General features: G+C 38.4%; 1 protein-coding gene across 2 annotated transcripts in view; it reads right to left on the minus strand.

Moving 5' to 3' along the window:
* Positions 1-1,260: 1,260 nt before the first annotated feature.
* The window catches only part of LOC129726634 (prohormone-3), a 58,809-nt gene continuing 45,369 nt past the window's right edge, over positions 1,261-14,700 (minus strand). Inside the window, exons 4-7 of one of the 2 annotated variants that reach the window (XM_055683577.1) lie at positions 11,558-11,747; positions 10,969-11,017; positions 10,824-10,880; positions 1,261-3,876 (exon numbers count right to left, since the gene is read on the minus strand). In XM_055683577.1, the coding sequence (XP_055539552.1) occupies positions 3,817-3,876; positions 10,824-10,880; positions 10,969-11,017; positions 11,558-11,747 (356 nt within the window). In that variant the 3' untranslated portion in view covers positions 1,261-3,816. Of the gene's footprint in view, positions 3,877-10,823; positions 10,881-10,968; positions 11,018-11,557; positions 11,763-14,700 lie in introns of both variants that reach the window. The other variant, XM_055683576.1, reaches the window with a different exon arrangement.

Here is a 14,700-nt window from a genome sequence, read left to right on the forward strand (position 1 = left end):
TTCCAGATCACTTTTTTAAGCAGCTACTGTTTTTACAAACATACTACCAACCCAAAAAACATTTTTTGGTTAAATAAGCGCTTTTAAAACTAAACCAAGAAACATTTTTTGGCTAAATAAGCGCTTTTATAACTAATCTTATTTAGCTGACGGCTGAACATAGGTCGAATAAAGTGTTTCTATGTATTTAATCAGCTTTCAACTAGTCGGTTTTGGAGAACTAAATCAGCTACTTGTTACATTCGGCTTCCTAAATAGCCGAACAAGGGCGTAATAAGAAATAGCTCACTTTTACATATGCTGATCGATTCTGTAGAAGCGATTATTCATTCTTTGTACAGCTTGTAGAAAAACTCTTTCACAGCTAACAGTAGCTGGCTTATAGTCTAAATAAGCGCCTAAATGACAATTCCATGGCTAAAGTTGTACATTCTGTCTTTCTGAAAAAGTGCTTTTCAGTTTTATTACATCTACGATAAATATAATTTAAAATATATATGTCTTGCACGGCAGCTTCAGGAAACAAGGCCGATGCCACCGGGTTGGCAAAGAATTACCGAGATCCGGCAATGACTTTTAAGTGTGTAGGTACTTTACTGAGCAAAATTTATCCTGACAGCTTCTGGGATAGTTGTAATTTTAGACAGAAGGGTAAAATGCATCAAATTTATGTTCAACGCATTGGAATAGAAATATGTATTGTATTTTTCAGTTTAAAAAATATTTTCATTATGGACCGGAAAAAAGATTACCGTAACAATTCCGAGACGTGATAAATTTTCTCATAATTTGTAAAAGCAGTTGAATTTTCACAAAGATTTATTTAAAAATTCACCGGTCTTGTTCTATCTGCAACAACAACAGTAATATGGTACGCTACAGAGCCACGGGGACTACTACCTATCTATTCAGTTTTTAACGCGCCATAATGGCAGACGATCTGTCACTTTTTATTTTTCTCCAATCGACCATTGCTGAATGATCGGCAAATTTCATTTTTCTGAACAGATTGCTGGAAATACAGCACACCAAAAATCAACAAAGATTTCCACCAATTAACATTTGGTGTGTAGACATGAATTCGTTCCATGTTTCATTTCACACCCCTACGAACCTTTCTTGAAGACGTTATTCTACGTTAAAATATAAACTAACATCGAGCGGAACGCAAGACTGGTGATTAACAAGGCGACTCCACCAACTAAACGACGGTGAACTGATAGGATTCGTTCGGATTTGGAAAGAAAAACAGATGCCGGATTTGAGTTCTGAAAGATGTACACATATAATTTCTGCTTCTGTTTGTTTTTGTACATAAGAGAGTGTATTGTTTCCTGTTCAATTCGTGCCTCTGTTAGTGTGTGTATGTGTGTTTGAGTTGGTGTGATGCGTAAGTGTTGTTTTGTTTTCTGTGTATGTGCATGCGTTTGTATATAAGTGTCTGTTTTACACATTGGGAAGTACATTCAGTATCACCAAAAAGTATTATGTTATAATGAGGCAAAAATTGTGCTTCGGTATAATGGGTCACATGTCTTCGAAGATATTTTTCCTGTGCACTTAACGGTTATTGTAAGCCGATTTGTCAATGATAGGAAGGTTTTTTTTTAGAACAAGCTTTGTTGCTGTTCTGCTTGCTACAGAAAATTCTGCATAATAGTAACCTAAACTTAGGCCAAACTCGCAAGCGTTAAGTGTCGTTTCTGTTCGTTTCCTGTTTCTTTGTTTTCTTTTTGTTTTAAGTGTGCGGCCTTTACAGTCCGGTTTGTCAGGTGTCGTCCGGCATTCCAGAAATTGTTATGGACTCGGTGCTATTTTGCTTGACTTATTTCCAGAATGATGGACGATATTTGACACTGGTTTTGTTCACAGTCGCAATGGTGTTATACATACGAGAACTTCGAGTAGTTTGATTCACTGGTGTAGATTAAACCTTTCTTCTTTTCAATTTTGATTTTGTCGAATGGAAATATTTGTTATTCTTACTGATAGCTCCGCTGCGTTGGTTTTTTTGTTGTTAGTTCTTATTAGTTACTCATATGTGTTGATTGTTTTACTGTTTCATCCGCTGTGTAACGTTCTTCTTCGTTGGAAACGTTATAAAGTTTCAGTCAAGATCTTATTTTTGTGTAAAACATAAAAATGATATTGAGTTAATAAGATTTGAATATTTTGCGTTTTATTATTCAACCATAACTTCTTCAGGGCATCTTTCTCTTTGGTTGTTTCTTTTTTGTTTGTATTGTGTAACATGCACTATTCAAGTCGTTAGGTTTATATATAGGTATATATGCTTAACAGACGGTAAGTAAATGCCTCAGCCAATATGATATTTTTTATTGGTTTGTTCAAAGACCTAGACTTATCTGATAATTCCTATTAACCTATGGTTCTTTTTAATTTAAAGTCGTTTATTAAGTATAACGATATGTTTCATTGCATAAGAACCGATTATATCAGTATAATATCTGTGACTCTTCATTTGTTTTCAGATAGTCATTTAACTGCGGGTGAAAGATTCAAACATTGCATTGGCAAGATTTTATATTTTGGTGGTACTTCTGTGGTTAACAAGTAGAAAGATTTTAGAGAAATGCTAGGGAAAACATGCGAGGGTTCTATTAAATTTCCGACAGACATATAAGGCCAATGATATGTAATTTGCTGGATATAACAAGTATTGGAATAGGGGGAACTGTGGGATAATGTGCCTCGTCATCGAATATCAATATGCCACTGTTAATAGACATAACTTCCGGTTTTAAGAACTGGCGTTGAGTGTGACACTATTAACAAGAAATATGATAATGGTCATTGGTTTTGATATTGAATTTTTTTTATCTTGCACTTATGCGGGATTTGGTTTTCAGAATAATGGACGGTAAACTGTTTATTCTTAGCACGATACAAAAACAGTTATTGCAATGTCATAATGATTTTACCACCCATTCGAACATCTCCGTTCATTAGGCTGGAATGGAGGGATTATATCAAAATAACCTTTCAGCCCACAGATTACCTCAGATCTCACCGAACTGCTACAAAGGAACAATAAATGGCCTTCGACTCATAGCAGAAGGCATGTGGCCATGACAGTCGACATATTCTCACATCGTTCAATCTTTATCGAAAAAAAAAAACATTTATATAATGAAGTTGATTCGTTCGAAAGTAGAAACGTTATTCAGAAGAGAAAAAAATCATATCTTTCATGTTCTTTTCACCCGTCGACTTTTCTCTTATATTTTAGTGTTTACGCAGTTAAAAATCATTTAATATTAAATACAAGGACAATAAGGACATTGATTGATATGTATTAGTTCACTTTAGTTGTGTGTGTTTTGGTTTTGTCATCGTTATATCTTAATTATGTGACCATATTGAATGAATACTTCAGGAAACATTACCAGTAGTATGTAAATATATGCTTCTGTATCTAACTTGCTTTTCTGGTTGCAAACAGTTAGTGATATTTTTGTTGCTTTGTCTTCAATTTTTTTGTTTTTAATTAAGCTTAATATGCTACTCTGTGATTTTTGTTTGCTGGAATAATTCTGTCATTCATAGGAGCTCTCCATGTTATAATTTGCTTCTTGTCAGTATGTGCACTATTTTGCTGTTAAATTTGCCTATCAGATTTTGCAACGTGAATACTGATGTGTAACGAAAACGGAAAATTTTTCGAAAAGTAAACCTTCTGTACATAAGTAACTTCTATTATTTTGATTAGGTCATTTGGTTACTGATGTTGCATACTGTTGATAGGCTGGGTAAAGCATACATTGTTCGCTTCTGGAACCCTCATTTACCCATCGTTTAGTGTTTGTTGTAAATGATCCGTTTTTCATTCGCAGTATGTTCGATTTCGTGCTTTACCTAGAACGACATAGAATTGTTAGTAGTGAAAGTTTTTTATTCGCATAATATTTTTGAGGCAGAACAACGTGTAAAATAAGAATCTAAAAATAATACCCAAATATAATCGACCAGAAATTCTGTTACAATTGGGCTCAAATCAAATGACGTTTGTTTTTGGCATTCAATCAGTTTGTGTACAATGTGAATGGAAATCAATCAGCTCACTCTAATTTAATCATTTCAAGCTGTTTTTGAAAGGTTTTCTTGGGTGATTTTTGCTGCTTGACTATTGCTGGACAAAGTTTAATGAAAGAATGTTCACGCAAGCAGCATTTGAAATGATATTAATTAATGTTTGTTGTTTATACAATCTTTTTTCGCTTGTATGGTTGCATCGAATTCCAAAGAATTGCGTTCTGCAACCTGGTTTCAACTGCGTGCGAATAGTAAAAAATGGAAAAAATCACAGGAGGGTTGTGTGCAAAGCCACGACCGCGAGGTTAAAGTAGAATACTTTTACACAGCTCTACTTACGGCTGCACATTAACCTACGGCCGGGCGAAACGGTTCACGCCGCTTTTCGCGTTTAGCCTGGCAGAGGCCTAATGTGCACGGCCAACACAATAGAAAGGTGTTTTCACATTGAAAATTAGACACGGCTTTACTGGAGTAAGTGTTGGCAAATGCATCTACCGCTAATACCGCCGCTATCGTACCAAAAACGCTTCGTTTCATGTGGGGAATAATATAAACAACGAAAAATGACGCGCGTCTAAGCACACCCGAACTGTTTCGCCATGCCGCTTCCATTTACTTCCTTATAACATCCGCCTCATGGAAGTACCGGCTGCACCTACCGCTGAGGCTGTTACCATACTGCTACTGGTACCCAAAACTATTAACTCTTCAAAATAAGTGTTTTATTTGTCCTCAAAAGAACAATTGTTAAATTCCATATCGGATATAATGCAATCGCAGCTCTGTAATATTACCGACAGTAATATTCTTCTGAACAAAATGATCCAACTTTTCCATTAGAGGAAGTGCCGGCTGATGTACGGAAAAAATCTCGCCCGATCGCTCGCGTTGGCGTTCGTTCTCAGGCAGAGGCCTGAGACGTGGTGACCAACAACAGGGCAAGTGATTTGTTTAATTTGAAGGCAGCCACAGGCGCAACCCGCTGATACATTCTGTTACCGCTGAGTGCTGATATCTGCTGCTGCTGCTGCTGTCAACGTTGTGGACGGTCCATCCAGCTCACCTTCCGACTAATGAATGTAGCTAGTTTTCCCAGAAACACTCTTTTATAGCCGAAGGGTGCTACGAAATAGGCCACGCCCTATCAGTTCAGTTGTTCCATTCCCTAATGTTCTTCAGACAAATTATTCCACAATTCGCATTTGATTTTTGTATCCAGCGAATAAACACCGATGGTGCTCTCACACACGCAACGGTTTTAACCCGTATCTTATTGCGGTTTGTAACATTAAGCGATTTCGTTTGCTCGCTGTTGCGTGTTGCATCATGTTGCAACTTGGCAGCTGGGAGACGACGAAATTCTGTTTATGCTGATTGATTGAATCGACTTCATATTAGCTCTGCATAGTCGAACTAACTGCTTTTGTGAATGCGTTCTAACAGGGCAGTTTATTATTCAATGTCGGTTATGCTGATCGCAGCCTTTGCGCTGCCCCTACAGTGGGGGGTTTACTAAATAAAGTAGAAATTAGACAACTATAACAGAATTTGATTGCATCCCGCACAGAATGTCTGCTTGTGTTGATGCCAGAGAATTATTAACCTTCAATTATTTGTTTATTTGCCTTGAAAGAAGCATTTTGCGGTACAAAATCGGTTACTGATTACAACTTTTGAGTTGCCCTAACATTGGAGGAATTAAGATACACGGACAACATGCACTGTGGAAGCTATTTCACATTCAGTAAATACGACGGGTGCGACAGATTTGAATTGCTAGGATGCAACACAGAATGCTTGTTTGCGTTGACAAAAATTATTAACTTTCAATGACTTGTTCGTTTGCCTTGAAAAAGGCATTTTGATTTCCAAAATTGGATTTCCTGATGGCAATCTTCATGCTGCCCCAACACGGGGGGAGTAATGGCTGTCTGGCGACACACGCTGAGAAAAACCGCGCTGCTCCTGAGACGTGGTGACCAACCACAGGGCTAGTGCTGCTGCTAAGGAAGGACTACTGCTGTTGTCGCTGTCTAGAACTATTATGAGCGGCTCCGGTTGAAACAGGCTCTTATATAGACCAAATAGCATGTTTTCAATTGCAAGGTATATGATCCTGTCGACCGTGCTTGGGAAGCAAGAATATAACGACCAATCAGAGGTCGAATTTTTCGTTTTGCCAAGGCTTGACTATTTTCAATAGTACAATAGTGTGAATAATTAAATTACAATTATCTTATTTTGGGAAGAATCTTAGAAGATTTTCCAATCTATTGCTGCAAGAACGAAGGAAATCCATAGAATACTAACCGATTTATTAGCATTTGAAATTGGACATATTTTTCACTTTTTTCGGTTTTAGATTTTCATTTCACATCCCTATGTAGCCGAACTTCCTGAGAGAAGTATTCTACTTCAAAACTGATGAATTTAGGTTGATGATGACTTCCGCAAAATAAATTTGTTTTGTCCACCGAGTTCGATATGAAACTATTAAAAAAATTTTTTTTTGAATCATTTGTTCATTATAGGATTTCTGAATCAATTATGCAAAGCGAAAAACAAAATTACTCCGAATACGAGAAGAGAAAATGGTTAAATCAGCAATATAATATCACCCCAGATTGCCTACGATGCGAACTTCAACAGACGATTGTCGGAAAACCTGATCTTGCTAATAGCCCTGAAGTACCGTTATCTGCCGTTGATCGAAAACTTGTGGTAGACCTAGAGATATAGTCGCAGTATCACGTTAGTAAAGGTAACAAGCTAAATTCTGACGTAATCTCAAGCCACACCAACATTTTTCCGAGAGAGAAAAAAAAAGCAAAACAAAGCCTTGGTGCTACATTCCGATTCGGAACTCAACCTTCTGTTTAGTGTACAGGACAATTGCGGGGCTAGCGCTATGATCCTACTGACACTAACAGGCTAACAGTCTCTCCCGAGTCGAGACTCAAACCTACGACGACTTGCTTGTTAGGCCAGCATCGTACCTCGAGACCATCTGGGAGATTCGAGGAGAGAAAAGGGTGTTGATTTGCACAAAGTAGATTTGAATTGATAAACTAGATCCGTAGGATATATGGTACATGCATAAAAAGGGAAAATTGTATAGTCACATTTATTATATACGACAACCAGAACGCAGAAAATTAAATATGAGAAAGGTTTAAATCCTCACACACTCATATTGCCCTAACTGTGGATTCGGCGGGTAAAATGAGTGAAATTTTGAGTGGATATAGTTTGGCGTGCATTTTTGACATTACACTGTTAAAAATCGACACGTTACTGCCAAGTGGATTTCACTTACTTCTGTGCCAATAAATGCAACATTCCATATCTACGTGGAATACGATTGCGTTTCAGTTCACAGCACAAAATCAAGTGTCATACACTTTGGTTTGCCACGTCATGTATACAAAATTCAATCTTTTCACACTCAGGTTTCAATGCTAAAACACGTCTAATGCCAGAAACACGTCAAAGTACCGTGGATTCCATTAAAAATCGATATGTAAGGTAAGATGATTGGGTTTGCTTATTGGTATTCATGGGTAAAAAAAATATGGTATGAGCGTGTGATTTTTTTCTCAGTGTATGTCAGTTAGTTCATCAGGTGCGCAATAGATAGTTGCACCCAAAATATAACCTCACTTTTTCGACTCATCCCAAAGGTTTGTTGACAGCATTGTTTCTTTTCCATTCACCGTTTAGAGACTGTGTTCTGTTAGGAGTGAAAATAAATGATAAGAGTACGAAAACGATCGGACAACCCTCCGCCTACGCGAATTTGTTATTACCTGATGTGAAAAGCGCTTTAACGTTTGCGCTAAAAGAAATGGACAAAAATTGCCGATTTATCATGGGTTTACCTTTGCACGCACTGATTAAAATGCGCATGCAGTATCAATTATATTAACCCATGACTCATGAGTTAATTTAATTAAGGAAAAATTTGATAGCTCTATCAGTCGAACTCTAATCGTGATGGCGAAAACAGTGAAGCTACTTCGTTCAGAAGTGTGAGTGTTCAAAAAACGGTACCCCGTCGCGTCGAAAACGGACATCGTGCGGCATTTCGTGGACACCGGACAAGCCCGGCATCTACAACATCTTGACACTATTGGATAACAATCAGAGCATTGAAAGAAAGCCCAGTTCCGGACGGCCAACGACCCTGAGCGACAAGAAGCTCCAAAGGATGCTGAAGAGGAAAACCAAGGGAAAAGTGGCTACATCGCTGCGTGCGCTTGGCCGGGAGGTCGGTGCGACCTGCCAAATAGTGAAAAAGTGCCTGGCGAACATGGGCATACTTATCTTACCAAACAGTCCCAAGCCGTGGTGTGGCCTTTGCTGTACGTAAGAGTCATCTCCATTCCACTCGGTCCATGGCTGCAGTTCGCCAGCTCTGCAGTCTGCGTAGGGTCCGCAGGTCGTCTTCCACCTGATCGATTCACCTTGCCCGCTGTGCACCTCTCCGTCTCGTCCCTGACGGATTGGTTTCTAGAACCATCTTTACCGGGCTGTCGTCTGACATCCTTAAAACATGCCCAGCCCACCGCAACCCGCCTGTCTTAGCGGTGTGGACGATAGATGGCTCCCCAAGCGGCTCCTGCAGTTCGTGGTTCATTCGCCTTCTCCGCACTCCGTTTTCCATCTGCAGTCCACCGAAGATGGTACGCAACACCTTCCGCTCGAAGACCGCAAGGACGCGTTGGTTCTCCACAAGCATAGTCCATGTCTCATGCCCGTAGAGGACTACCGGTCTGATCAGCGTCTTGTAGATGGTTAACTTGGTTCGGCGACGAATTCTACTCGATCGGAGCGTCCTCCGGAGACCAAAGTATGCACGATTTCCTGCCATAATACGCCGTTGAATTTCTCTGCTGGTATCGTTGTCGGCAGTTACCAGTGAGCCCAGATACACGAACTCATCAACCACCTCGATTTCATCACCACCAATTTGAACTCGAGGTGGGAGGTTAGCACTGTACTCTCGTGAACCCCTTACTTTCATGTACTTCGTCGTCGATGCATTAATGACCAGTCCAATCCGTTTGGCTTCAGCCTTTAGTCCGATGTACGTATCCGCCATCTTCGCAAAGGTCCGAGCCACAATGTCAATATCGTCAGCGAACATGGACATACATGTCAGGAAGCAGCAGTTCCGTTCACTAGTCTCGGAGCTGAAGGTAATGACGCAGGGGCAGCGCCTGAATAAAATGGTCAAATCGATTTTTACGGCAAATCGCAACGTGACAGTGGTTATGGACGACGAGACCTGTCTCATCCTGGATGGCAACGACGGAAGTACCACCAAGGTGAAGTTTCTTTCACACACCAAGTTCCCCAAGAAGGTGCTGCTGTGACTGACAATCGGCGAGAAGGGGATGTCAAAGCTGCTCTTCTTTCACTGGCCGTGAACGAGGAAATTTATAGTACGCAGTTTGTGCGTCGTTCATCAAGAAAGACCATAGGCCGTTCCTCGCCGAGTTCTTTGATATGCTGCAAGCTAGATTTCGGAACCATTCCCGGAACCGATTTTTGTAACTCGGCAAGTAGTCCATAAAACTATGATAAATTTGTGATCTTTTAAAACAGGTTGGATCAAATTCAGTTCAGATCTTGCGGAATGGTATGGAGGGAACAGGTACGCAAGTGTTAACCCTATCTCCACGAAGAGAAATCAGTTTTACCTCGAAATATGACCTTCTAACTTTTTTTACCCAGCAACCATATGCACAATTGGCACAAACTCTATTGCATATTGAAGATTAATAAGTTCTCTAACCGTATTAAATAGTTTAATCGGTAAAAGTTTCAAGTACAGTTGTTGAACTGTAATCAGAGTTTAGATGTCAGGTGATGCCTTTAGGCATCACCCGCGGGGAATAAGTTGAATCAAAATATATACATTTGTGGGAAACGCAAAGTTGGTCCTTATTAGCTGGTTCTATTCACGTTTTGTTGGTGTGAATTTAGTATAAGTACATTTACAAAAACACTTAAAGCTTGGGAGAGACTGTTAGTTCCAGTAGGATTGTAGCGCTAGCTCCGCAATTGTTCTGTACACTAAACAGTCGCTTGCGAAGTCTGTGTATAAATGAACATCGGAATGTAGCACCAAGGCTTTGCTCTTTTTACACTTACATAATGTTGAATACCAAATAAATTTACCAAAGTAAATTTTCTATTGATTCTTTTCTCTCTTTCGTTCTCACATAGCAAATCATGATGCAGCAATAACTTGTATGTCATTAAAAGATATGGCGAGCATCTTACATGTCTACAGAAATGACATCATTATAATAAATTTGCCTCGATGGTAATAGAACTAGGTACATACATGCTTTGATCGAAGATGCATTGGAACTTGTAGGTATACAAGGCATCGAAATAGCAGTTTTCGCAATAAAATTTAAAAGCTGATTATAATTTTTTGAATGTTTCTTTGAAAAATAAATTTAAGAAATATTCGAAAAAATCTTTATAACGTAATTCGACTACAAAATAATTAAGATGTGGCAACATCAAACAAAACAACTGCGGAGGCAACCGAAAACTGGTAAAATATCTCTCTTTTTCTATGTATTTTTCCCACACTTACATAAAACTCGAAATCATGAAAATAGACGAAGACTTTTACACCGTACTGCTATCGATTGAAACATTTCATTCGATGAGGAAATCTTGTTACGATGATTGAATGGAGAGCAACCCGAAGGGGAAACCCGTACGCTTGAAGTAATCCCAGAACTCACCTGATCAGCAGCAACAGTACCAATGCACAGCAGAGGGTCCTTGAAGTAAGAGCAGACCTATCGCAGGGAACAGAGCGAATGAATAAAAATTGATTATTTTTGTTTTGATTATTCTGTGGAAACCGTGGGAAGGCCACAGAATTACCTTGCGGGGCACTTGCCGATGTCTTCTTTGCACCTGACAGCAAAGTCCTCTATTAGTATTATAAAAGATAGAAAATAAAAAAGAACATAAAAAATCAGTAATTTGATATTTGGAATCATTCGTTAGGTGATATTTTTCTCCCCATTTATATTCATAGCTAGAATGAGAATCATTTTAGGTACCCTTCGTTTAGGTTGAAAATCATTGCCAGAAAAGAACTGTTGGAAAGTTGAATTGGTGGCTAGTGTTTCTTTGGATGAATAATTCTAATCTTCTTGAAACATTTTTAGCATTAGATAATTTGCAGAAGCGCTCGGGTCTCCATTTTAGTTTACAATACTGTTATGAAGGTTACAAAGACTAGAGTATCTCTCTAACGGTGTGAATAATTTTCTGACAAGGGTAAAAAAACGAAATTTACTCTGCTGAGTACATTGTTAGGTTGACACAGCAGGAAACTTTTTCATGCTTCTTTATGAGGGTTGTTGCTCCTATGTGTCTGTCGATGAGCGACGTTTAATTCAGTGGAGAATGTAATCCAAACAAAAGTTTCTGCTACGGACGATTCGGTATACCCTTTTCTACTCACCGGGAGATATCACAATCGCTGGAGGTGATGCAGTCCTCGGCGTACTGTTTGGCCAGCACGATCGGTGGGCGGCAGACACTGGCCCCGCTCAGGGTAGATATATCACAAACTAGACCCGACTCGCAGTCTGAGTCCCGGCGACAAAGTTCACCGTATTTGCGCCCCAGTGTAAACATGCAGTGGCCAATGACTGAAAGAGGCGAAACTAGAAAGATCAGAAAGAGAGAGAAAAGCAAGAAACGAGAAAAACAGGATGGAAAACTCGGTTAGTGTGATCCTTTTAGTAAATTTTCCCAAGATGGTCATTTCATAGGCATGTTGTATGTTTAACGCATTGACGTACGCATAGGAAGGAAATGTGAATGGCACATCGACAAGTAAAAGTTATGGACGAAGATATGACCAGAGTAGGAAATGAATTCAATTTCAATCGGAGCCTGGAGTGCTACATATAAGGCAACGAGAAGTAATATTTGGATTTGGTAAGAAAAAGGGTTTATTTCTAAGAAGAAAAACCAGTCATATGAGTAGCAGTAGTTTATCTTTACAGTTAAGAAGAAATAAGAACATCAAATCGCAACATCGAAACAGATAGCATCGTATTATAGAAGAACACTGATTGATTGCTTTTCGTACTGATGAGATTTTTTGAAGCCAAAATTCGCTAGTTATTTCTTTCTTCCTCGCATTGTAAGAATTGAATCTGACCGGTCCTTTTGAATTATAAACTACGTAATATAATCCTTTACAAAAATGTTAGACATTCTTGAGCGTTGTATAAATCATATAAATGTAATGTTTTTATTGTGAGCTGTTTTTGCCTTTCTCCTAGAAAGGTATAGCAATCACTCGCAAAACCGAAGATATCCTATACCCTATTAAATTTAACCCTATTAAATTTTATTGTAATCGGATTTTTAGTTTAGAGGTTATGTATCAAAATGTAAAAATCATGAAACATCATTATCTCTAAAACCACACAACCGATTTGAACAAAATTGGTTTCAAATGAACGGGCTACTTTGAAAACCCTTAACTTTTGAATTTTATAAAGATTGAACTTGTGTTTCAAAAGTTACGAACAGAAACGTGTTCTGAAGACAGTTTAAACTCACTCATGTTTCTCAGAGATGGCAGAACCGATTTCCATAAAATCATTATCAAATGGAAGGTCTAGGTGCCCCATAAGACCCTATTGATTTGTTTTGCAATCGGACTATTACTTTGCCTGTTATGTTTAAAAATGTGAAATCCAGCTATGAAGAGGAAAATATTCCGACGACTACTTGAACTCACTCGCTTTTCTCAGAGATGGCTGAACCGATTTCCACAGAATTAGTGTCAATAGATAAGTCTAGCTGCCTCATAACACCCTATTGAATTTTACTGTAATCGAACTGTAACTTCGTCTGTAATGTACCGAAAATCACGAAACTTCATTATCTCAGAAACTACACAACCGAATTGATCAACATTATTATCAGACGAGCGGACTAGTTAAGCGTTAACTGATGAATTATGATTGAACACGTGGTTTCAAAGTTTGGCTGTCCTATACGTTTCCATTTCATTTGATTATAATTGAACTTAAGTAACCGTTATTAAATTGTTAATAAAACAACGGAAGTCTATTATTTCGAAGATTACATGACTTATTTGAACATAACTAGTGTCATACGAACGAGTCATCTCTCAAACTTACAAATAACAAATTTCATAACAATTTGATATGTGGCTCAAAAGTTATGGAAAGAAAAGAAATTCAAAGACTATTTAAAAAGATACTTGCTTTTTTCGATATTTGTGACCTCAATATAATTTAAATGTGGTATTGTACTATTTGAACGTTTCAAATTCGTTGATTCCTTGCGATGTGTTTAAAGGCTGCAAATGCACGGAGAATCGGCCATAGGATATGATCAAAGTCAAATAACAAATCGTTTGGAATGATTGGTTTTATAGAAATAACAACATCCTCGACTTTTGGCTTCTGTACATCGCCTTAGTTCTAAATATATTCATATTGGCTGGTATTCCATAAATATCCATATTGAGTATAATTTGGTCATTTTCGACTGTTTCTTAGAAGTTGCCATTTAGCAATTTAAAATGGTGCCTGGTTGGTTATTTTAGGCTGTTTTTCACAAACCGGAAGTCGCCGTCTTGGATTTCAAAATGGTATTTAAGATAATTTCTGGTCTCTGAGCGTCATTCTGATTGTAGAAACACCCATATTGGGTGTTATTCGATCATTTTCGGCTGTTTCCCAGGAACCGGAAGTCGCCAACCTAGAATCCAAAATGGGGTCTGTGGTCGATTTCAGCTGCTGTGCATCATTCTAGTTCCGGAGATACTCATGTTAGGCGAAAATCGGCCATTTTTGGCTGTTTTCCAGAAACCAGAAGTTGCCATCCTACAATTCATGATGGTGTCTGAAATCAATTTTTAGCTTCTTGCAACATTCTGGCTCCGGAGATACACATATTGGGTGGTATTTGATCATTTCCAGCTGTTTTTCAGAAACCATTATGGACATATTTGTTACCTCTCAAAACATTCTCATACCAAATTTGGTTGTTTTTTCTTGATTGGTTCTTGAGCTGTACGAAAATTGTGTTTCATTTTTATGGGACCTCTCCCTCATAGAAAAGGGAGGGGTGTCAAACCATTATGCACATATTTGTTACCTCTAAAAATATTCATCTGCCAAATTTGGTTCCATTCAGTTGGTTAGTTCTCAGGATGTGCAGAAATCTGTGTTTCATTTGTATGGCACCCCTCCCTTCCAAAAGAAGGAGGGTGTCAAAACATTATGAACATATTTTTTACCACTAAAAACAATTACCTGCCAAATTTGGTTCCATTTAGTTGATTAGTTTTCGAGATATGCAGAAATTTGTGTTTCATTTTTATGGGACCCCTCTCTTTCAGAAGACTCAAACTAACATTGGAACCTTTATCGGCACCAAAAACCCCTACATACAAAGTTTCACGCCGATCGGTTCGGTAGTTTTCGAGCCTATATGGATCAGACAGACAGACAGACATACAGACCGGACTGAATTTTTATATGTATAGATTACAACATCAATTTTTTAGAACCTTATGAGTGAATATACATTTATTGGATTGAAGCGTTCATG

The sequence above is a fragment of the Wyeomyia smithii genome, chromosome 3 (assembly GCF_029784165.1).
Source record: "Wyeomyia smithii strain HCP4-BCI-WySm-NY-G18 chromosome 3, ASM2978416v1, whole genome shotgun sequence".
In the NCBI taxonomy this organism is placed as follows: Eukaryota; Metazoa; Arthropoda; class Insecta; order Diptera; family Culicidae; genus Wyeomyia; species Wyeomyia smithii.